This window comes from Gallinula chloropus (assembly GCF_964237585.1).
Source record: "Gallinula chloropus genome assembly, chromosome: 11".
Classification (NCBI taxonomy): domain Eukaryota; kingdom Metazoa; phylum Chordata; class Aves; order Gruiformes; family Rallidae; genus Gallinula; species Gallinula chloropus.
The window spans coordinates 3,115,835-3,140,519 of record NC_140096.1 but is presented as its reverse complement, the minus strand read 5'-3'; the positions used below and the strand labels follow the sequence as shown (position 1 = coordinate 3,140,519).

Genomic DNA, 24,685 nt, shown 5'->3' with positions numbered 1-24,685 from the left:
CAGCTCCCAGGAGCCCCCCCAGCCCAACTCACAACGTCCACCCACCCCTCAGACCCCAACAAGTCCTTCTGCACCGTGAGCCTCTGCATTTCAGGTCCAAAGTGGCCACCGCACATCCAGCCGATCTCTTCTGGATACAGAGACAAGGACCTGCCCTTACCCACTCCACAGGCTCTGCCCATCTCCCACTGGGCTCTACAAGGGGCCGCACGCCGAGCTGACCCGCTGCCTGCCAAGTCTGCCCGAGGCCCGGGCTGAAGGCGTGAAGAAAAGACTTCCTATGCCAGTGCAGCCCTTGGGAGAGGGATTTTCCATTATTGGTTTCCAGGTGGCCAGGAGGTTGCAAGAAGATGTCTAAGGGCAATCAAGAAGCCTTCAGGACTTTGGGATCATCAAGTCTGCAGATGCCATCAAGTTGGTGTGCTTGAGAGCAGGGAGGCTCCGATGAGCGACGCAGCCAGGCTGGCTTGATGGGCTGAGGTGTTGTACCCCACACCTTGCTAACCTTCTGCAGGGCACTGGTGAGGAGCAGCCTTTGGGAAGGTCCAGGAGGAAAGACTTTGCTGCTCATCGTGCTCTCCAAAGCTCAGGCACCAAAGCAAAGTGGGTGGGGAAATTTGGTGGTGAGCGGGTACTAGAACAGAGGCGTGTGACGTGGGCTCTTCGCTCTACCCAGATCAACAGGAAAATTAAACACCCTCCCACGTAAGGAATTACTTATGGGCTGAGCCAGCAACACAGAGGCTGCCAGTGGCACTGCCAGAGTCACCCCTGGCTCCTACACCCCTTCGTCTCAGCCTCACTGTTAAACCAGCAGTAGAGAAAATGGCATGGAAAAGAATCAATTCTTCGGCTCAGAGCTCTCTGAGCCATCTAAATCTTCTCTTTAAACATACCCCAGTTTTCAATCATAGAAATGTCTAAAAAAAAAAGCCTTTCCCCCCCACCCTCTCCTTTTATTCCCCTTTTGGCAGGTTTATAAACCAGCAAATGCCTCTTTGGTGATGCTTCAGAGGACAGTCTGGTTGTTCCTACCAGGAAAAAGGAGGGACAGGGTGAGATTTGGGCACACAAAACACACAGAACTGGCAGAACGTACAGCCGACACGCTGCGCTGAGAAATATCAGACATCAAGGGTTTTTTTTCCCCCAAAACACTTGCCCGTTAAAACAAAGAACCGATGGAAGCAGCTACACAACTTGAAGTTTCTTCCAGTGCTGCTCCAGGCTCACAGCTTCACTCACACATCATCCCACCCGAGTCCACGATGCGTGCAAGGGGATCGTCAGGAGAGGTAAGAGGCATCCCAGGTGTCCTTGGCACACGCCGCCGGCTGCTCTCGGCGGCGCCAAGCCCGAGCTCAAGTCATTTTCAATCCATCAAAGCCACAGAACTTCCACCTCTTCTCCAGGCTGGCCCCGACTCCACTCAGCTCCTGCCTGAAGGTGTTCTGGAGCCGAGTCATGAGAACTTCCACCTCTGCAGTGCAGATCTGTGAGAAGAGGAGGGCAAGGCCGTGAGAAAACAAAGAGGCTTTTGGAGAGGGAAGGGTGGCTCTCCAAGCTCAAGCACCTTCAATCGCTAACGCACTGTGAGGGTGACCCAGGTCCCAGTGGCAATCCCAGTCCCCTCACTGGGAACCATCACGCTTCAGTGGGTACAACACACACTAGAAATAAAGGTAAAGGGACTCGGTGCATTTTTCCCACTGTGAGATGCAAGATAACAGATTAAAACCTCCCAAGCGCTGGAGTAACTCAAGAGTAGGTACTCCTCCTACTGCCATGAGGAGGGAGCTCTCACTCACTGCGTATGGCAAACAGGGACATGGGGAATTTACGTTTCCATTTGGAACAGCGTGAGCACTCAGCCACTGTGTCCCTCACAGCCACTGCGTCCCTCACAGCCACTGCGTCCCTCACAGCCACTGCGTCCCTCACAGCCACTGCGTCCCTCACAGCCACTGCGTCCCTCACAGCCACTGCGTCCCTCACAGCACAGAACTGCTCAGACACGAGATCAAAAGGTTACGCTGCTGCAGAGAAGAAACCTCTGTAAATAAGGTGGATGGAGCTGCTTGGGCAGGTGGGACCAAAGGCTTGGTGAGACAGGCCCATGGCAGTGAGCGATCCCACTGGTTCCTGCCCCTGCCAGGGATGTCACCCTGCCACGTTCAAGGTGGCACCTCTCTGCAGTGGCTTTGGAAGCTTTTGTAAGGCAGTGAGTGGTAGGAAGGGTGATGGGCTGCCCAGGTTGCTCATTCAGCCCAACCTTTCTCCCACGTACAGCAGCAGGCACGTGCTGTCTCAGCACTGTGCCCTGCAAGCGCTGAAAGCCTCACAGAGGGTGTTCACAGCATGCACACAGGGCACGTACCCACCTGCATCCTCACCCAGCTACACAACGTGCCCCCAAAGTCACTCACACCCAGAATGTGACTACTCAGGCATTTACTAGCTACACTTGAGGTTCAGCCAGTGAAAAAGCCTTGAAGATGCCACAAGTTAAGAGTTTTGGGAGGTACGAAGAGCACAAAGGCTCTCCCCTCCTTACAGTGGATCCCTGCAAGGGTTTCCAGGCAGCACTTAGCTAGGGAGAAAAGGTTTGACTTCTGTGAAGACAGCACACACAGCAAGTATGTTCACTCTTCAGCCTTCGTCAGCGTGCGCAGGAACTCCTCATCCGCCCCTTTGGCAGCAGCTGCCAGCCAGAGCCAGAGCAGCTGGACTGTGAGATGGGTTCACATCGGGTGCCTGCGCTCCTGCCGTGCTGCTGGCCTGCAACCAGGCAGAAACAACAGCCCAGGGGGACAGAGGGACAGCCACTGGCTGGTGCTGGGTTTAGTGAGACATGTGAACAGCACCGGCACCTGGGAGGAGCATCTTCTACAGCCCGGCACTGCCGATGCTCACAGTGCTGCAGAGTCTCTGCAAGGAGCCTGTCACAGCTTCCACCCAGCCCCAGGTCACTCACCATGACACCTGCTGAGCTGCTGTGCAGGGACAGGGGACAGATACTCATCAGCTGGCAGGGTTGGCTCTCGAGTGCTCCCCCCACTCCCAAGCCCTCTCTGCTAGATGGTAAAAGTGGCACCCCCAACTGAAACCTGGCTCCCAACAGAGGGAGAGCAGAGGTGTGACCTGAAGAACAAGAGGGGAGATACCAACACTTCAAGGGGTCCTACAGGAAAGAGGGTGAGGGGCTGTTCCCCAGGGAGTGCAGGGACAGGGCAGGGGGCAATGGCTTCAAGCTGACAGAGGGCAGGGTTCAGTGAGGCGTTAGGAAGAAATTCTTTACTCTGAGGGTGCTGAGGCCCTGGCACAGGGTGCTCAGAGAGGCTCTGGAAGCCCCTGGATCCCTGGCAGGGGTCAAGGCCGGGTCGGATGAGGCTTTGGGCAACCTGGACTAGTGAAGGTGTCCCTGCCCATGGCAAGGGGGATTGGAACTAGGTGATCTCTGAGGTCCCTTCCAACCCAAAGCATCCTGTGATTCTATGTCCTCTCAAGGACCAGGCACAAAAGACCCACCCTGGTCAGCAGGCTGATGCGTTTACCTGCACGTCAGCGAACAGTAACAGAGATGATGTCATTGCAGAGGTGGAACTGATGCACTTTTTTGGGGGCTTTTGTGCTAAGCTTACAGCAGAAACTTCCAGCAGCCCTTTCCTACATGGCAGATTCCAAGGAAGAAGCACCAGAGGTTAGGTGAGCAGCATGATGGCACTTCTTTAGGAGCTCCAAAGAAAAATGAAAGCTGCTGCTGATCTCAGATGAATTCGGCACCAGGAGGAGAAGATAAGTTACTAGCTATGTCTTTAAGAGGCCAGAGTGAGCCTGGAGAAGAGGGGCAGGGAGCCACACTTCCTCAGAACAGGGGAAATGAACAGCAAGTTATAAACAAGAGCAGCTGAAAGAGCTCCAGTCGCAAGAGCAGATTCCCACGCTGGAACATCTCCTGGTCCAGGGGCACCTCAAGGAAGAGACCTGAAGAACAGCACACCAGAGGAGAGAGATGGAATCTCAACCACCCACAGGCCTCTGCAAAGCCCCTCCCTGCTCACTCTGTGGAGGGGCCTGAAGCTGGTGACAGGGACCAGCAGCTTCTGGCTGTACCAAGACACACGAGTGGCCCGGGCTACACCTTGGCGTTTCTGCTTTGGTAGCACAGGGCCATCACCTAGCACCTTCCCAAAAATGACTTCCCTGAGAGCAGCAGCAGCGAGTGAAGAGGCTCAGCCAAGGGCTGTGAGAGCAGAAACATGGAAAAACTTCGCTCAGAGCCACAAAACCAACTTGAGCACTGGGTCTGGAGAGGATGTATACAAACACTGCCGTGGCAGAGGTCACAGCAAGCAGCACGGAAGGGGCGGTTGTTTGCTCTTTCTCTCTGAGGTCAGGAGGACAAGGGAAACAAAGGCAGCAAACTTCAACAGAATCAGCAAAAACATGTTAGAGAGGGAGACTTTAAGATGGGATTCGATGCTGCAAAGTACAAAGGGTTTTCTTTGAACTAGAGCAGGAGTCCACGTGAGCCCCTGGGGTACAACCACCCCTCAGTGTGGACAGACAGACCCACGTTCCCCTGGAGCCAGGAAGCTTTGAGCACCCCAATCTAGCGATAGGTCCCTGCCCAGCACAGAGAGGGATGATCTTTCAGCATCCCTCCCAACCCAAACCCCCTCTGTGATCCCAAGACAGCTAAAGGCACTCCCATCACCACACGCCAGCCCCCACACCACTCCCAGGGAGGGGGTGAAGCTCTGCCCCAGCCACACAGGTCCAATATGCTCGGGGCACAAACACAGGCCCGGGGAGCCAGACGTGTCCACACACCCACCTTGCTGTCCAGGCGCTGCAGGTAGGAGCAGATGTACTCTATGCTTGCTCCAAACGGGTGCACGTGAAGGAATGTTGAAATTATTCCTGGGGAAAGGAACACCACAAACATCATCTGGGTGAGCCAAGCAGCACAGAACACCAGCTCGTGGCTCCTACTGGGATGGCACTGGGGATCTGATGGGGCAGTTCTGGGGGTACAGGCAGTGAGGTTTGCCTCGTGGGCTGCCACAGCTGCCAGCACTTAAACCAGAGCTCACCAGTCCTGGGAACGTGCCCAGTGACAAACCACCCTGAAGTCATCATATGTGTGGGGACATGAGGCCTGGACAGAGGGACCCGCAGAGCTCTCCTCCAGCTAAGGTCAAGGAGCAGAAGCCAAGTAGGAAGCAGCTGCAGTTTGCACGCCCCATCCCATCAGTGTTGCAGCACCCAGCTAACCAGAGCGACCCAAGCTTGCACCCCATCACTGAGGCTCCCTTCCAGCCCACAGCCAGGCTGTACACCAACGAGTCTGACTCATGGTTCTGACCATCACTGTCAGGAAAAGGCAGCACCTTTTGTATTCCCCAAAGTCCCTTCCCTCCCAGTGCAGAAACCAGCCCATGATCGGGCACCAACAGATCCAGCTGGGTAACAGTAAGTGAGTTCTGCTAGTCCCAAATCTGATATAGAGGGATGGCTATGGGGAACCTGGCTGAGTGAGGATGAACTGCAGAAAATGCCTTGTCCCATCAAGACAGGGACTCCCGTTCCCCCCAGGAACTCCCCAACTACCCAGTGCTTTGGGTTGAAAAGTCACCACGTGCCACGTTAGGTTAGTTCCAAATATTGCTAGGAGCAGGCAAAGGGAAAGGAAAGGGGCAGCAGATATACCTCACGGTCCATCAGAGGCCACCAATCCCTTCATGAGCATCACTTGGTATTTCTCAGCCCACCAAGCCTGGCCTTCTCTCCCCACCCTTCCTTCCCCTCTGGTTACAGCTCTCAGAGCTTCTCTGCTCAGAGCCCGTGGGACAATGTGCCAAACTAGCAGCGTGCCCCACTACCACATGGGTCCAGGACATCCCCCCACTGCTGTCCCTACACAGAAGCCCCCTCAGGTGCTTGGGTTTGACCAGAAGGTGCACAGCAGGAGATTTCTGCACAAGTGACATTAAGGTGAAACCCTGACCCCACCACAGCTCGAGGCTTTCCTCAGATCCAGGACTCCCACCTCCACCCATACAGCCAAAGGAACAAGAGGTGGCCAGTGGGAGCTGCAAGGCCACCACGAAAGGCCTCCTGCTCCTCAGCACCATCACCAAACCTATACAGACCCCTCCAACTTACCGACTAGCAGAACTTCTCGTTCAGATTTCACAGGACTATTGCTCAGTGTCTTCTCAACTGGACATTCCTTCTCCTGGCTGCATGCACAAACTCGGGATGTACTGCTCTCCTGCAGAAAAACAAACACCACAACCATCCCACAGGGCCTGTTCCACACACCAGCACCACAGCCAGCAGCAGACCCCAGCCCTGCCCCACAGCCAGCAGCAGTCCTGGCACCACAGCCAGTGGCAGCTCGGTCGGGCTCAGCAGAGCCTGTATCTTTATTTCCCTGCTCCTACAAGCCTTGGCACTCATCCCATTGCTCTACCTACAACTTATTTTGCTTCCAACAAGCCTGTCTGGGCTCATGCTGCTGTGTCCAAACCACCAGGCTGGATTTAAAACCCACAGGTTAAGCAAGACGCCACAGCACGCGCTTCACCAGCCCCGCTCACTGGTATGACACCCGCTCCAGAAGGGCTGATTTTCAGTAAGAAACCAACCCCCTGACCAGAAAACCAGGCAGCAGCCAACTCACATGCTGATGTTTATTTTTCAGATGTCTGAACTGAGGCAGCATGACAAACCCAGTGCCCCAAGGCTGCAGAGGGTTTAGGATCAGACTGTCCCTGCCCTGAGTTTGTGGTACTGAATTAAATCACAGCTCAGCACCATTTGTTATCACACAAGACCACCAGTGATGCAGATACCTGGTGGGTGCACTGAAAGCACAACTGCCTTCCCTTCCCAAGTTTTACATGGAATTCCAGTGGTCTGAGCACTACTGGGAGCTATAACTGGAAAGAGGCTCCAGTTGCCAGTGAAAGGGGCTGGACTCAGGCCAACAGCAGACGCAGAACGACACGTCCCTCGGGTCTGCTCAGCTTCTCCTGCCAGGGCAATTCTGAGCTGCATGGGACCAGTGCTGGGTGGTCCAGGCCTAAGCAGGCTAAGGCTTAGCTCCTTACCTCCCAGAGGGGTAAGGAGACCACGCTTCAGGCAGCTACAGGAGCAACGTGCTGCCTGCTTTCTCCTGGAGACAGATCCAATGGGAATTAGGAAGGGCAGCTGAAATAGCAGTGTAACACATCACCCTGCACACCAAAACCCCTTTCCACAGCACAGCATTGCAAATTCCCATCGTGCTTCCAGCCAGAAGCTGCCAGCAATGGATAATCTGGCCTTTTAAAGCTGCACAGAGAGACAGCTTGTACGTGCCACTTCCAGGGCTCTCCACAAGCCAAACTTTTAACAGTGAGGTGCCACAGCTGTCCCTTCCATGGCAGCAGGAAAGAAATGCTACCACTTACATTTCCTTGGCAATCAGCTGCATCTCTCTCCTTGTCCTCTTCATCAGCTATGCTTTGCTGCATACAGGTAAAGAAAAGGAAAGATTACTGATGCTGGGCTGTTATTTCTGGCCTCTGATATCAGGCACAGAAGCTCCTGCACTGAAGGTTACTGAGAAAGAAAGCTGGTTTCAATTACTAGAAAGACATTTGTTATCTTCCCAGCTAATGGCACAATAAGGTAGGGCTAAAGATTGAAAATCTGAGACAAGACCTAGGAAAAAACAAAGTTAATCTTTCTTTACTCAGGTATGGATGCAGGTTGTCTCACTGGTACACGGAGCCATCAGCAAACCCATTTCTGATGGGCAACCTCCAATTTTGCAGGTCATTTTCTCCAGCTTTCCAAAGACAACAGCTCCCCAGCCAGGGCTGTACATCTACAAGAGTGCAGAAGGACAGATGTCCTTCTCTGTGCTCACGATGAGCTGTGAAGTCCCAGGGCTGCATTTGCTACTGAGAAAAAGGAAGCACTGGGATGGCACATACCTGTTCCTTCAGGTTTTCTAACAATGTTTCTATTTTCAGTTTGTCTTCTTTCACTTTTTCTAGCTCAGCTTCCCTCTTTTTGTATTCATCTTGTACTTTCAAAAGATGCTGGAAGAGAAGAGAGAAACTCTGTTCTTAGGCTGTCTTTTTATGGAACACAAAAGGAACCACAGAACTGTAGGGGTTGGAAGGGATCTCCAGAGCTCATGGGGTCCAACCCCTGCCAAAGCAGGGTCCCTAGGACAGGTCCCACAGGTCGGCATCCAGATGGGGCTGGAATCTCTTCAGAGAAGGAGACTCCACACCCCCTGGGCAGCCTGTCCCAGGGCTCCCTCACCCTCACCAGGAAAACATTCTTCCCCATATTGGTGCAGAACTCCCTGTGCTCCAACTTGAGGCCATCACCCCTTGTCCTGTCCCCACAGACACTGAGAAGAGGCTGGCCATTTCCCCGTGTCCCACACTTCAGATGTTTATAAACTTTGATCAGATCCCCTCTCAGCCTTCTCTTCTCCAGGCTGAACAGCTCCAGCTCACTCAGCCTTTCCTTGTAGGGGAGATGCTCCAGGAGGACGGACTTTTCCACCAGGGTCAAGCCAGGACACAGCCCAGACACTTCAAAGGTTAAGTACACAACAAGAGGAAACCTTTCCTAAGGTGTGTTTTAGAAAGGCCTTTGCCTCTCAGCACACAGAACAAGCCTGGCTTTGCAAGCACAGAGCAGTGATCCCATCCTCCCTGAAATTAAGCACGACAGCAGGACTGACCCATGCCAAAGCCAACCCCTCTGCATCATGCTATGGCCGTACAAACAGCTCAAGGCAAAGCACAGCACAGAACAGGTGGCCTGGGGAAGGAGTCTTCAAGGCTTCCTATACTCCCAGCCCTGTGTTTTAATACAGGGGAGTCTCACAGCTTAAGGAAACACCCCAGCACAGTGCCCAGCAGGGATTGGTGCTGTTATCTGTCCCGTTCTGCAATGTGGAATAAAGGAACAGCCGCTCCCCAGCCCAGGCACCAGGCATCACGGCGAGCTGTGCGCTCCCACAACCAGCAACGCTCAGGATCACAACCCACCCCTCGGAGGTAAGCGGCGTGAAATTCTCAAGCTCAACCCAGTCCCATAGAGGAGAACCAAGCTGTGGTTGTGGACATACCGGTCTGGCTTTCAGAGCAAACTGGGGAATGCTTTTTCCTGGGCTTAAAACAGAATCACAGAATTGTAGGGGTTGGAAGGGACCTCAAGAGCTCATCGGGTCCAACCCCCCTGCCAGAGCAGCTCCCCAGCTCATAGTGCACAGGGCGGCATCCAGACAGGGCTGGAATCTCTCCAGAGAAGGAGACCCCTGGGCAGCCTGTCCCAGGGCTCCCTCACCCTCACTGGGGAAAAGTTCTTCCCCATGTTGGTGTGGAACTTCCTGTGCTCCAACTTGCAGCCATTGCCCCTTGTCCTGTCTCCACAGAGCACTGAAAAGGGGCTGGCTAATTCCCCCTGCATTCCATGCTTAAGATACTTATAGACATTAATAAGATCCCCCCTTAGTTTTCTCTTCTCAAGACTGAACAGCCCCAGCTTATTCAGCCTCTCCTCATAGGGGAGATGCTCCAGGCCCCTAATCATCTTCGTAGCCCTTCTCTGGACTCTCTCCATACTCAATCACTGTTCTGAACGCTGCTTTGGCTGGGGAGGGGGTGTCGGCAACACTGGAAACAATGGAAAGTTGCTCCTGTTTGGTAGCTTCGACCCCACCAGAAAACACAACACCCATGTTTCTGCTCCACATCCCACAGCCCTTTTGAAAACCCCAGGCCCACCTTCTGCATGCCCTGCAGAGCCTGCTGGAGAAGCTTCATCTGCTGCTCCTTGGTTGTGTCTTCATCCCTGCTGGCTTTGCCCTGCTCCTGCTTCAGCAGTTCCACCTCGTTGCGGTAGGCGTCCAGCTGCCAGCGCAGACTGTCGTTTTCCTCTTTCAGGGCTTCCACCTGCGACACCAACGCTGGAAAACAAGGGACCATGAGTCAAAGAACCAGGGTGAGGAGCCCAGGGGGGCTCTCCCCAATTCCATACCTCCCACTCCCCAGTTACAAACACAGATTTGCCCCGACCGCTGTCAGAGAGACAGAGAGGAAAGAGACTCTGGGGAAGCGCAGGTGACTCTGCACAGCCTGTGACAGTTCTGGGGCACAATCCAGCCCAAACAGACTGAAAGAAACCTCTGAAGAGAAAAGTTCTTTGTTTATGAGCTGTAAAAAAGGGATTTTACCTGATTCTTCTGTTTCTTTCATCTCTGATGGATCTTCAATCTCCTCATCAGACATTTCCATTTCCTCCTCTCTTCGAATACCCATCAGCTCATCGTTGTGAATGTTACGAATCTCCTAAGAGTCAGAAAGCAGGGGGGGGGGTTTAAATACAGGCTACAAGGAGCAGGCTGGTTGGATCAAAAGACCAAAATCTAAGTCAGGAAAAACACAAGCAAGGGGACCCAGTAAGAAGAAAACCTGGCGGAGATTATTAGGTCAGGGGCAATATCCTACTCTGGCACTGGTGCCAGTAGGACCAGCTCTCCCAGCTCCTGCACTCCCACATGCAGTGCTGCCCAGCCTTGACACCTCTGCTGGGGACTACCTGGCATCCAGTCTCTGGAATGAGGCAAGCTATGTTTAATGTTACACCTAGAAGTACACTGTGTGTACTATGCTAGCAGCATACACTGTATAGCTATGTGTGTGTATATAAGTATTCAGCTATCACTTAACTATTAGAAGTGTATTATAAGTAGTGGAGTGTTTGACCACCATCAAATTACCTCTCAATTCTTGTTCAATCACCATCTGATTCCCCTTTAATCATCAGGAAAACCCTTTTAGTTACCCCCACAACGATGACTTAACAATTCACCCGTGACAGCACCTCCACCAAGGTGTCAGACCCCCCTGTCACACAGCGCAGGGCTGGGACCTGCCATCGCCCTGGCACTGCCTCCTCCTGCCATACACCACACCCCACATCTTCTGAGCCTGCCCAGTGCCCAGTATGGCTTCACCACACATCTCCTGCAGTGCTGCCCACTCTGTGCCTCCTCCACACAGCTGCAGCAACAAAACCTACCTGAGACAGAGGCCATGCCGGTGGGCAGCAGGGATTGTGACCACACTAGGGGCTGCCCAGCCACCTCCTGACCCTTATGGTCCCAGTGCACTTCCACACTTCCCTCCCCAGCACCAGCAACTGGCACCCAGCCTGCACCAGCAACTCCCTCCAGCTGCTGGGATCCTCTCTGCTCTGCCCACATCAGGAAAGGAACAGAGATGCCACCTCTTACGCCAGTCCCTGAGCCACACCAACTCCTGCCTGTGTGTCCTTCCTACTCCGTTCACCTGCTCTGGGCAGGATCCAACCCCTCCTGCTCCTCCACACAACCCCCCCTGCTCTGGCCAGCCCAGGCTGGGCATGCAGAGCTCTGCTCAGCCCCTCACCAGCCCATCTGCAAAGCAAGGAAAAGCCCAGCTCAGCCTCAGGACCAGACAAACAAGGTTCAGACAACACCAGTCTGTTACTGGGGGAGATGCCAAGGACATGAACTGAGGTTGGCACAGCTGGCCAAGCGTCCCTACCTGAGGGCAACTTACCGCAACGTCCCCTGGGCTGAACACCCCACAACTGCTGTGGAGCCCACAGATCTGCTTAGGAACCAGAAGTGATGGTCAGCTCTTTGCAGGGTTTGCTCTAATGCTCAGAGCTTTCAGAGACTCCACTGGCAGCATCTAGCCCATGGTGGCCAGGAGCAGCCAGAAACAAAAGCGGCCATGCTTTCAACCTGGATAAACAGATGTATTCCAAATCCCCCTGGACACCATCCTGTACAACCTGCTCTGGGTTGGACCAAATCTCCAGAGGTCCCTGCCAACCCCCACCAGTCTGGAATTGCAACACTTTGGGGACAACATCCGGGAAAGGGGAAGAACAAGGCAGACCAGGTGTGATGGGCACTTCCAAACCAGCTGCTGCCTGCTCCAGCAACCACCCTAGAATGGCACCTGAGTGAAGATCAGGGGAAAAACATCTTCCCATCATCTTTTTCTGGCTCTGCTCAACAGAAGCTGGCTTGGATGCTGGGGATGGCTGTGCAGAGCACGGCACATGGCAGGGTGGAATTCACCCTGACTGCACCCTGGGAGCAGCCCAGGGTGGGAGAGGAAAAAGCATCAGAGAAAGCCAAAAACTTGAGCAATGCTATTCCTAAGCTTGGGAATATGCCAGTGGGTAGTTACTGCAGCATGGTGGTTCCCCAGGTCTCAACCTTCCAGGGCTTCTTAAGGAGTTGCCTAATAAAACCTCCCGGAGACGTTTCCCTAGCCCTGAGCTCCCTGCCAGGCTCTCCTCCGATGCAGAGACCCACAGGATTAAATTCTGCCAAAAGCTCTTCCGAGATGCAACTGGTGGGTCCCCCTTCCTTTAAGAGGTCCCTAAGCTGGGGCAGATGGGTGGCTGAAGCAGCAAGTCCTCCTGGAAGAGGCTTTGCCAGTGGTCTCACAGCTTCATCCTACTGGGAGAACTTACCTTGGAACAAGAGACAGCTCCGGTCAGAGAAAGCGCTCCCAACCCAGTCATAGTGAGCAATCTTGGTAAGCAGGGAAGAACAGGAGCACCAGGGCTCAGAGCAGAGGTGGGATCTGCATCTGACTTCTAAGCTCCTTCTCTAGCCTCAACAGGAGGTTTGCCTCAATGGGATTCAGGAAGAACATCCCAGGAGTGCAGTCTCATGGGGACATTGCAGCTGGAAACTTCCCAGGAAGACACAGTCCTTCTGAGTTCTCCAACGCTGCGGAGGATTCCTGGTCTGCTTTCCACCTGAAGGCCACTGGCTGGGTGTCAGCCAACCCTCCATATCTCCCTCAGGTGGCAGCCATGCAGAAGCTGACCTGCACATCCCCAACCTCGTGGTGGTCATGGATCACCAGCCAACTCAACTCTGTCCAGATTGACTTCTGATGTTACATAATCTCAAAGGTGGAAGGTGACTCTGGGACAGACTCATTTCCCAAGTTCCTAATAAGGAACTCAATACCCCAGGAAACCCCAGAACCACAGGAAGACTGATGCTAGAGGGAAGGGGTGTGGAGGATTCAGTGCAGACTTGGTTGTTGGAGAAGGGACACAGCTGCACAGACCTGCTCGAGATGGCATAAGTAGGGTAAAGGTTGGTTCAAAGTCAGTGTGCCCTTGGGACCAGCTGCAGGCAGTCCTGTTGTCTTAGAAATATGTCTTTCTCATAACAAAATGCAACAGAATGTAAGCAAATGTATAATAGAATGTAAGCAAGGGCAGGACTGCAATTGATTAGCTGGAGCAATGATGAGCTCGGCTTTGCAATATTCAATGAGCTAATTAACTAGTATATTTAAGCTATGCTTGTGTGATTAAAGTTGGAGACAGCCTGACGAACTGTCCGTGTCTTCCTTCTCCGACAGAGGGGTGCCAGCCAGAGGGACCTGGACAGGCTGGAGGAGTGGGCCCATGGAAACCTCAGGAGGTTCAATGAGGCCAAGTGCAAGGTCCTGCACATGGGGCTGGGCAGCCCCCAAAGCTGTCTGGGGCAAGCAGCCCTGGGAGAAGAACTTTGGGGTACTGGTGGGTGAAAAGCCAGACACGGACCCGAGCAGCAACATGCACTCGCAGTCCTATTGCATCATGGTCTGCATCACCTGAAGTGTGGGTTCTTCAACTCATCCTTTCTCATGAGCCCCCCTGGAGCACTGTGTCCAGCTCAGGGGTCCCCAGGACAAGGAGCAGCTGTCAGAGCAAGTCCTAAGGAGGCCACGGAGATGGTCTGAGGGCTGGAGCACCTCTGCTCTGGAAACAAGCTGAGACAGCTGGCCTGGTTCAGCCTGAAGAAGAGAAGGTTCCAGGAAGACCTCTAAACCCTTCCAATCCCCCAAGGGGCTCCAGGAAAGCTGGAGAGGGGCAGGGAGAGCCAGGCCCAGGGGAATGGCCTTCTGCTGCAGAAGGGCAGCTGGAGAGGGGCTGGGAGCAGGGAGGTCCTGGCACAGGATGCCCAGAGAAGCTGGGGCTGCCCCTGGATCCCTGGCAGGGTTCAAGGCCTGGTTGGATGGGGCTTTGGGCATGCTGGGCTGGGGGGGGTGGTGAGAAGTGACAAGATGGGCTCCGACCTGCTCACATTTCTGCAGTGAGTAAAGAGTATTTCCAAATGCAGCAGTGCCTCTCTGGGTTGGGAGAAAAGCCTGGGATTCTCACAGCAGTTCTTCAACACTTCAGATCTGGGTTCTACTTCAATGTCTTACCGCCAGCGATAAAAAGCTCTGCCCTGCTTTGAAAGCTTAACCAGCAAGAGAAACACAATTCCCTTCTCTCTCCTCCAAACCTCAGCCCAGGGTGACAACACTTCTGCAACCACTTTGAGCATCAACCATCCTAGGGAGGAGAGACAAGCCCTGACCAGGAGACCCACGTTTGGCAGCCCCACAGTGTTTCCAGGACATGGTCACCTCCTCCTCCTCCTGCTTCTTCCTCAGGCCAGACAAACCCCAAGTTGGACTCCGCTGCCAGGAGCGGCCAAGCAGGACGTCCCCATATGCAGGTGATGGAAGGCAGCATGGTTTCACCACAGGACAGGCACCTCCCCAAAGCCTCACGTTTCCCAGCCTTCCTTTAACTCAGCATCAGTTCTTTCTGACTCAAGGCCTGACTCCACCAAGATCCGATAGGATCAGACACAGGGCTGAGAACTGTTCTTTCTCATGCAGGAAGAACCACTTGAGCAGCAGCAGCCCACCCTCAGCACCACCTTTAGACCCCACGTTTCACTAGTGACAACTCTGCGTGGGATACATGTGCAAACACAAGAGCATCCCCCCTCAGTTACCCAGACCAGCCAGCTGCTGTTATTCCCACCTCTTCAGCCTGTCAATAAAAACATGATGAAACAGATCTCTGATGAGCTGTTTGGTTTCTTCACCGCTCTCTAAAAATCCCTCTTGTTTTAACATTAAAACCAGCAGAAAACAGATCAATAACTATTATTATTGTGCACAGATCTCAACACACTGCTGCTGACACCACAAATACCAAGAGAAAACTCATTACCTGTGACACACGAGACGACCGAGCAATCCCCATCGTACACTGTGAATTAAGGTGTCATTATCCACACGAGCATTGTGCAAACTTAACAGCAATATCCTGACAAGAAAGAGACTGTGCTGGAGGATCTAACACAAGAAAAAATTACCAACCTCTGCTTGTTTGCACCACACGCTGATGTTCTTACGCTGAGCTTTCGTGAAATGGTCCCAAGCCTTTTGTTTGGAGGCAGAATGGTACACGGCCACTATCTGCTCGACTGTAGTATCAAATCAGCAGGCAAATCAGGCCAGAATATCATCCAGAGAGGGCGAACAAGAGGAGTAAAGGAGTAAAAAAGTGGAATCAGGCAGTGGTTTGGCTAACCTTTTCTTATAACACTGTACTGTGCTGAAGCTATGCTCAGGAAAGGGACTCTGGGCCTGGAAAGAAAAGTGTGGACTTCACCCAGGCCAGCCTCAAGCGCTCAGAGTAACCACCAACTGGGAAACCAGCACCGGCTCTTAACTGGAAAAAAGGCTGGCACCTAAAAAACACTCAGCTACGCTGCGTGACACTGCCTAGAAGCCTGACATGTGAACCTGGGCAGTGCTCCCTCACTAGAGGTGGACTGGTGGGTACAGCTATGAAGGCTGGTGCTTTGGGGGTTCTTCTGCGTGGTGGTGCAGCCCCCAAACACAGCACAGCCCAAGCACGACTGCATCCCGCCCGCACGCACCGCAGGGGAAGGAGCCTGCCACCAGCCACCAACTTCTGTCCTTCCTCAGGTTTATTCCTTCTAAAATCTTTTTTCCTAGCAAATTTGCAGAGGGTTTTGGACGTGTGAAGTGCCTCACCCAGGTGGAGAGCTCACCCCACAGCAGAAAGCACACTTGGCTGCTGGAGTAGGCTCAGTTCTTCCCAAATAAAATCAGCTCTCTGCTACTTCAGTTAATCTAAGAGTGGCTGAGATAGCAGCAGAGCTGCATGCCACTGTCTAGTACTACTTATTCTGCGGAGCTTACTGTGTTTCCCTCTGGACCATGTGCCCCTTTTTTTTAAAACCGTGAACAGAATTAAAAAGAAAAAGAAATAAAGTATCAAATAAATAACAGCCAAAATTATTGAATGCAAACCCAAAGTTAGGCACATTCACAACCTAGCCACGGGACTCAAGGAGGTGCAGTACCATTGTGGAGAAGGTACTCTTAAAAACAACTACATTAAAAAAATCAAGAATCTTCAGAGTTATTAAGGATGTGTAAGAGGCAATGAATGGGTTGAGGGATCGTTACTGAAGCCCATGCCTCTTCCTTGTTTTCAGGGTTCAATAAAGTACTGGGCTTTGAGAGACCCAGGCTCGAAATGCTGCTCTGAGACAGGCTTTCAGCTGCGACTGAGAACAGGGCGTTGGGAACCCTCTGCTGCATCCTACCTTTGGCGAACAAATCCTGTACACTTCGCTGAGGCACCACATTCCCAGGAACTTACCTTGGCTGCGTGCAGAAGTGGAGTTGAAAAGATGATAGAACTACTAACAGACTATAATCAAAAGAGGAAAAGAAAAATTACGACTTCATTGCCTCCTCCCCCCAGATGTGGACTCTTACTCCGATAAAAGGTACCACAAGAACCTCTTGCCGAGTTAAAGGTCTAAGCTTATCTTGTTAACTGTAGCTGCATTGAAGCCATTGCTACTTCTTTTCCTGGAGCCCTTTTAGTGTGGCCTTCCCAGGCTCTAGAAATTAAACATCTTAATTACAACAACAGGCAACCAACACTCAGCGTGGAAACACTACTCACACTGAACCAGAATCCCCGAGAGAGCCAGTTTGAATTTATCCTTAGCTTCTTCCATCTCTTTCTCATGAGCTGCTTTCTCGTTCACAAGCCTGCGAACGTGGCTGTTGGCCGACTGGATCATGGAGTAGAAGTTGTTGGCCGTCCTTCTGTTCACCTCTCCACGCTCTATCCAGGTCAGCAAGGTCTGGATGGCTTCCAAGAACTTGGTGTCATCTGCAGCAAGAAAGGACACCTTTACGCCCTGAGCACCTGTGTAGCTCCCAGATCCTTCCCCCGGCACGGCTGAACTCTCTCTTTCAAAGGTCAACTTATTTTGGGCAGCTAATCACAATTCTTGAAAGCATGGTATTATTGGAACTCAGGGCAGGTCGAACATCAAAGCTGGTGGAGCAAACCACCTGCTGAGGTGCAGCAAGAGGAGGGCCAGCTGCTAGAAACCTACTGGAAAACTTCCCATGCCTACTCAGATGTACTCTGTTGGGACAGAAAACGCCCTCCAGCTCCCAAAGAATCAGGCTGATCAGCTTCAGAGAAGGTCTTAGGACTTATGCTGGTCCTTTTAACAGGAACAAAAATGGTTTGGAATAAACTCTTGTGCTTGGGTGAGGGTTTGCTTTGACAAAGAGATGAGCAATTCCAGGAAAGAGATGGTTGCTGCGTGCTGAGATAGGGCTGAGTCCAAAGGGGCTCTGCACCATCCCTTCAGCGCAGCGAGAGGACCACTGAAAACACCACCCCCTGCCCCAACAGCTGCACAGAAGGGTGGCCGTGGCCTGCCAAACCTCTCACCTTTCAGTTTCTCAGCGACGACGCTGCACTCGTGGTCAGAGTAATGGACGACGGGCGGCGGGGAGGGCGGGCGGAAGCGCTCCTCTTCCAGCTGCCTGCGATGGCGCTCCTCTCGCGCCAGCATCCGCTGCTTACACTCCCACTCGTACAGATCGTCCCGAGCTTGAGCAAAATCCACGTGCAGGCGCCCGGTATCCTTCTTGTCAGTGCTGGAGCCCAGCCTGATGCGGTAGCCTGGCAGTGAGGACAAGAGTGTGTGGGAAGGAATCATAGAATCTTTAGGGGTTGGAAGGGACCTCCAGAGCTCATCGGGTCCAACCCCCCTGCCAAAGCAGCTCCCCAGCTCATAGTGCACAGGTCATCATCCAGATGGGGCTGGAATCTCTCCAGAGAAGGAGACTCCACACCCCCTGGGCAGCCTGTCCCAGGGCTCCCTCACCCTCACTGGGGAAAAGTTCTTCCCCATGTTGGTGTGGAACTCCCTGTGCTCCAGCTTGTAGCCATTGCCCCTTGTCCTGTCCCCACACACACTGAAAAGTGGCTGCCCATTTCCCCCTGCATCTCATACTTAAGGTATTGATAAACATTAATAAGGTCCCTCCTTAGTCATCTTTTGTCAAGGCTGAACAGCCCCAGCTCACTCAGCCTCTCCTCATCGGGGAGATGCTCCAGGTCCTTCATCATCTTTGTAGCCCTTCTCTGGACTCTCTCCAGGAGATCCCTGTCCTTTTTATCCCAGGGAGCCCAGAACTGGACACAACACTCCAGGTGGGGACTGACCAGGGCAGAGTAGATGGGGAGAATCACCTCCTTCGACCTGCTGGCCACACTCCTCCTGATGCACCCCAGGATCCCATTGTCTCTCTCAGCCCCCAGGGCACACTGCTGGCTCATGGCCAACCTGTCATCAACCAGGACCCCCAGGTCCTTCTCCACAGAGCTCTTCTCTAACAGCTCATCCCCCAGCCTGTACTGATACAAGCTGTTATTCCTTCCCAGCTGCAAGACTCTATACTTGCTTCTGTTGAACCTCATCTGGTTTCTCCCTACCCAGCTCTCCAGCCTGTCCAGGTCTCTCTGGATGGCAGTGCAGAGTCCCTGTGTGTCAGCCACTCCTCCCAGCTCTGTATCATCAGGTACTTGCTGAGGGTAGACGCTATTCCCTCATCAAGGTCATCAATGCAGATATTAAACAGGACTGGACCCAACACCGAGCCCTGGGGACACAATATGCTGTTATTTTAACCAGCAAAGAGCGTTTCCCTCACTTCTCTGGACAAGCTCAACTCTCCAGAGAGTACAGGCTTTGGAGCAGGAGGCTGGTTTGTTAACAAAAAAAAAGCACAGAATCTGAAGGGATTTTAGCATGGATATAGAAAGTGTTGCTGTATTTGTCTAGTAAAGAGCGAGGCGAAGAGCCCCACCTGCTCAGGGCAGGTGTAACTGTCACAGCAGGCATGGGCTTGGCTGGAAACCCCAACCTGCCAGGCACTGCCTGCAAATGCCAATCACAGGGCTCTGCCCTCCACGAAACAAACCTCTTCGAACCCCACGGCTGCAAGACAGGGGCTCCCTACGCAAAGGGATCTCAGGAGATTTGGTTCCAATGACTACCAGGGAAAAGGCCTGGTGAAAGTCAAGCACAGCATCCAGCCAACAAGCAATTGGGAGCAACTGCTGATCTGCCTAAGCCCCTCAAGCATCATCTACAGAACCTGCTGGACGCTTATCCAGGTATGACAGGGACAGGCTCTGGACCTCACCCCAGTACTCTGCAGAGGTTTGCAGTACCAGAGGTGAAGAAGCATTGCTATCATTCCTAGCACGAGCTGTTTTCACATGTTTAGGCAGAAATGCAGCAGAAAAGGTGGCAAACTGACACAAGACATCTCCCAAGGGCAACAAGGCTTTCGTTATAACTGCTGTAGCAGAGTCTGAAGCCGCCACACGAGACACACATACACCTACCAGACAGGTAGAGCGCCTTGTCCACCATGAACTCCTCAGCAAAGCGGATGTGGCAGAAATTCTTCTTGCTCTTCCGAATAGCTATGACTTCCCCACACTGCTCAAACACTTCCATGATGATCTGCTCAGTGCCATTTTCTGGCAGTCCTCCAACAAACACAGTCTTACATCCTGGAGGCCTCTCCCTTGTTGCTGGAGGGGGAAGATCTGAAAGGAAGTGAGAAAGACCAGGTTAGTTTTTGGTTTGTCAGCTCATGTTCCCTTTCATCTGCCCACCTCTCCTGAGAGATGATGGGGAAGTTCCTCCAATGCCCACCCAGCTACGCTGTGGTCGACTGGACCGAGCGGCAGATCGACGGCGCTGCCAAGGTGCTACATGAGAACAAGCACATTTACCAGCCCATTTCCCAAGAAACCATCTTGGAGCTTGAAGCCCTCCCCACACTCTCCCTAGCACAAGCAAAGGTTCACCGAGCTCCTCTTGTAGAGCATGAGCAGCACCAGGAACTTGAAATTTTGCTTGTCAGCACCTAGTCGTAGCGAGTCACAGAACTGTAGGGGTTGGAAGGGACCTGCAGAGATCATCAGATCCAACCCCTCTGTCATAGCAGGGTCCCTAGGACAGGTTGAACAGGGAGGCATCCAGACGGGGCTGGAATATCTCCAGAGAAGGAGACTCCACACCCCCCTGGGCAGCCTGTCCTGGGGCTCCCTCACCCTCACCAGGAAGAAGTTCTTCCCCAGATTGGTGCAGAACTTCCTGTGCTCCAACTTGAGGCCATTGCCCCTTGTCTTGTCCCCACTGACCCTGAGAAGAAGCTGGCCATTTCCCCCTTTGTCCCACACTTCAGATATTGACAACTACTGATCAGATCCCTCTCAGTCTTCTTTTCTCCAGGCTGAACAGCCCCAGGTCACTCAGCCTTTCCTACTAGTCCACACAGACCTCTACAGACAGGCAGAACCAGGAGAAAACATCAATGGATAGTTACGGGGGTTGGGTGGGAAGAGGGTGCAGCTCTTGCAGTGAATGATCTCCTTCACGGCAGGCATGTCCGGCGGGATGGGAGGTGGCACTATCCCCAAGCCTGGCATCATGGGGTTGATTGGAGGGATTCCAGTCATCATCCCGAGAGCTGGATCGAAGTCTGAATGGGGAGAGAACAAGGGCTCAGGTAGTGATTTGGACTCATATGGCAAACTGCTTGTTCAGGCAGCACACGGAGCACAGGCCACTGAAAACGAGCTGAACAAACAACAGGGAGGTGACAGCTCCCCAGACACTTAGATTTGTGCCCTTAGAACAACTTTTTTAAAAAACATTTCATTGTTTGCAGCCAAAGAAGGTTTCTCTGGTCTTACAAGCTGCTTCCTTTCCCACTCTGCCAACACCATCTCCCGGCCGGTGTCGAAACCTTCCAGTAAGGTTTCTCCACAGAAAGGAATCTGTTGAAACAGCATAAAACCTGACTCCCTTCAGGGTCATGAAGTAGTTCAGCAGCAGAGGCAGCTGGTGGCACGGGGTTAATGGCAACACCTTGCAAACTAGATGAGTGGACTGACCTCAGCAGCTGAGAACGACTACTTCTGGGTAAACAACAGAGCAGTCCTGCTGGCAACACCTTATCATGGGCCTCATTTGGCTTAACGTGCTTCCAAAGGCTTTACTTAGCACCCTCTGAGTATATCTAAGCAGCTTTTTATTTTGATTTTGCTCTTAGATTTGCCTTCAATGCCAAATGAAACCACGCAGAGCTGGCAGAGGAGGGTTTTATCTGTTTTATCTGCCCAGGAGCACAGCTCGACACGCCTTAGGGAGAGGGTTCATGAGCTGCCACCGTCAGCAGCTAAGCCCTGTTTCAGAAGAACTCCCTCTGACCACCACTACACCCTACAGTAGGGGTGTGAACATCAAGGGAACCCCAAAGTACCACAGGGCACTCCCAGGGCCTACGCTGCCCCACGCACTACAGAGCCTTTCAATCCCACTGCGTGTAGCTGAGTCAGATTAACCTGGTCAGATTAACCCTCTGATCCTACAGTGCCATCGCTTCAGGCGTTATTCATGTCCCCAGGCAGGCAAACACTCTGCACTCCTCTCTTCACAGCCATGACTTGGGAAAGGCAGGCACAAGGGAGCACCGGTGCCCTGGCTGGATGGGTGAGTTTGGTACCTGGATTTTGGTTTCTTGCCCAGGGCCACCTTTCCCCAGACTTTATGGATGTAGGGATACACCTGAGTTGGATCTTTACGAGACAGATTAATTTATCCGGATCATCCGGCAAGCGGGCAGGCATTCAGGCAGGGGACAGCATCCTTCTTGAGCACTTAGAGAATCACAAGGTTGGAAAAGACCTGTAAAATCATCAAGTCCAACCATTCCTGTCCAAATCTAACCCACATCTCTAAGTATCATCTACCCATCTGTTAAACACACCCAGGGGCAGTGACTCAGCCCCCTCCATGGGCAGCCTGTTCCAGGCCCTGACAACTCTTTCAGGGAAGAACTTTTCCCTCACATCTGATCTGACCCTGCCCTGGCACAGCTTGAAGCCATTTCCCCTTGTCCCATCTCCTGTCCCCTGGCTGAAGAGACCATCACCCACTTCTCTGCACCCTCCTGTCAGGTCAGTATAGCTGGGGATAGGGTCTCTCCTCAGCCTCCTCTTCTCCAGTCTGAACACCCCCAACTCCCTCAGCTGCTCCTCATAGGATTTGCCCTCCAGCCCCTTCCCCAGCCTGGTTGCCCTTCTCTGGACTCTCTCCAGGACCTCAATGTCCTCCTCATGGTGAGGAGCCCAGAACTGGACACAGCACTCAAGGTGCAGCCTCACCAATGCCAAGTACAGGGGCACAATCACCTCCCTGAACCTGCTGGCCACACTGGGTCTAAGACAAGCCAGGATGCTGTTGGCCTTCTTGGCCACCCACGCACACCGCTGGCTCATGTTCAGCCAGCTGTTGACCAACACCCCCAGGTCTCTCTCCTCCAGACAGCTCTCGAGCCAGTCCTCTCCAAGCCCATTCTAAAACACCAGCCCCCAAGCAAATCACTTCCAGCCATTAACATGTTTCAAACAGCTTATTAAAGGGTTTTGTACGTGGTTGGCATTTATCTGCTGCAAATGATGGAGGCTCTTCCCAGAGACAGGCCTGACAGCAAGGGTGGGCAGTCAGCAGCTCACGTACCAGGCAGGAGGGGCTGTCCTGTCATGCCCATGGGAGCCATCCCCAGGTTGTTCATCGCTGTGGTCCACGCAGTTGGGTCTGACATTGGCAAGCCCATCGGAACAGAGTCGAGGCTTAGATTTCTGCCACCATCTGCCAGGATGAAGACCCAGAAACAAACAGGTTAACATGTGTCTGATCCCTTCAAGGGAGGGATCTTGCCCAGCAAGGTTCTGCCCTATCAGCACCCAAAACCAGACCCCAACCTAATGCACAAGAAAGAGGCAAATGCATTACAGGGTGAGCAGATGCTCCGTGTCCCATCAGGGCAGTGGGATTGCAGTTTCCAACCCTAATACCATCCACCTGGGGTTTTTCCATTCGGTCTGTGGGCAGCACAAGGGGAGTTTCTGAGGTACCAGCTTCAGTACAACTCCTAGAGCTGACGTTGCAACCTGGAAAGCTGTTATGGTCCATTTAACAATTTGCTTTGATTATCTAAACCGTGAACGTCTCCAGTCGTGCTGGGTGTTCTGCCTTTTCATTGCGGTCAGGGTCTTAATATTGAGATACTGGTCCAATTAGGGGGGAAAAAAAAAAAAGGGATACATCTCCTGGGAGAGGTACAGAGATTCCACAAAGCTTTAAAAGATTTGTATTGCATTTAAAGTTGCTGCTTTTGAACAGAAACAACCACAAGCACTCATCCAAAGCCATGCAAGCCCGGACTGCGAGCAGCACTAGACCACAACTCCCTCTCCATCTGCCCTCCTTAGCAGAGCAGCTAGTTTTGGAGTACGAAGACACAGACACCTTCTGTCCTGTGATCCACTGAGCTACTCCTGGGCTCACCTGGAGGGACGGCTGCTCTCTTCCTCTTCTTGCCTGGATCGCTTCCATTCTCGGCTGGGCTTTCCGACACCCGCGGGCCAGCAGCGCAGGCAAACTGCAGGGATTTGCTGGTGCTGGCAGGATCAAAGGACAGATGGTTTAAGCCTAGAAGAGAAAAAAATACACTCAGTGACTTTCTCTGCATTGGTTTGTGATGCTTCAGGATCACAGTAATAGGAGGAATGGGCAGCCCCAGGCACAAGCAGCCCATCAGGCACCTGGAGGAGCTGTGGCCAATGCTGCTCCACAATAGCACCCACGAACGTTAATCCCAACACCCACCCAAGTCACACCCATGCTGTAAAGTGGAGGGGGCACCTCCTCGGTGCTGTATGGTGTTCCATGTTTGGAGAGTCAGAGGCCAGAATTTTGTTCTCCTCTTTCTTCCAAATTCCTGGAGGTTTTAGACATGGAGCTTCAAGTACGGACTTGATCACAGCAAGTTTGAGAGGTATACAGCCTTAATTGGGGCAGAGTTCATTAGTGCCCCTTCTGTCATGCTCAGCACTTGCAGGGACACAAGGCCCAAGGGACAGCAAAATATCCAGTCTAGTTTATCTTCATCTCAGCAAACTCACTGGGAGCAGGCAACGGAAAAAACCCAACCAAGCCCAAAATGAATCCCTTCTGCAGACCCATGCATAGCTGCTCGGGTCAGTGGGTGTTCCTGAGGGGAAGGGAGAGAACTACAGGAGAACCACAGATGACAATCAGGCTGTGGCAAGGCTTTTGTACCAAAGCTTTCTCTAGCCACGCTGCAGCAGCCCCGTTTCTATTCTAGAGGATGCCGCTTCCGAGAACTTGCTGACAAACACAGTTGCTGTGTGGGGCTGTAAATAGACAGGGGAGAGGACAGAGAAAGTTCTGAGCTACCAGAAGGACAGAACGTGAGGAGAGGCCAGTGCCCAACTACGTGAGACACCTACAATGCCACTTCTCAAACACCCCAGGGACAAAATATCTCTGGAGCCAGAAAAGCTCCGGAAAATGAAT

At 52.8% G+C, this 24,685-nt stretch overlaps 1 protein-coding gene across 1 annotated transcript; it reads right to left on the bottom strand.

Moving 5' to 3' along the window:
• Positions 1 to 997: 997 nt before the first annotated feature.
• On the bottom strand, positions 998 to 23,789 carry ENOX2 (ecto-NOX disulfide-thiol exchanger 2). Its single transcript, XM_084268983.1, has 14 exons — positions 23,654 to 23,789; positions 22,823 to 22,954; positions 20,625 to 20,780; positions 19,633 to 19,839; positions 17,665 to 17,898; positions 16,876 to 17,088; positions 15,246 to 15,352; positions 10,253 to 10,367; positions 9,804 to 9,985; positions 7,989 to 8,096; positions 7,461 to 7,517; positions 6,169 to 6,277; positions 4,838 to 4,923; positions 998 to 1,493 (listed from the first exon to the last, which is right to left on the bottom strand). The coding sequence occupies exons 2-14, from the start codon at positions 22,917 to 22,919 to the stop codon at positions 1,362 to 1,364; spliced, it is 1,803 nt and encodes a 600-aa protein (XP_084125109.1). The 5' UTR covers positions 22,920 to 22,954; positions 23,654 to 23,789; the 3' UTR covers positions 998 to 1,361.
• Positions 23,790 to 24,685: the final 896 nt, after the last annotated feature.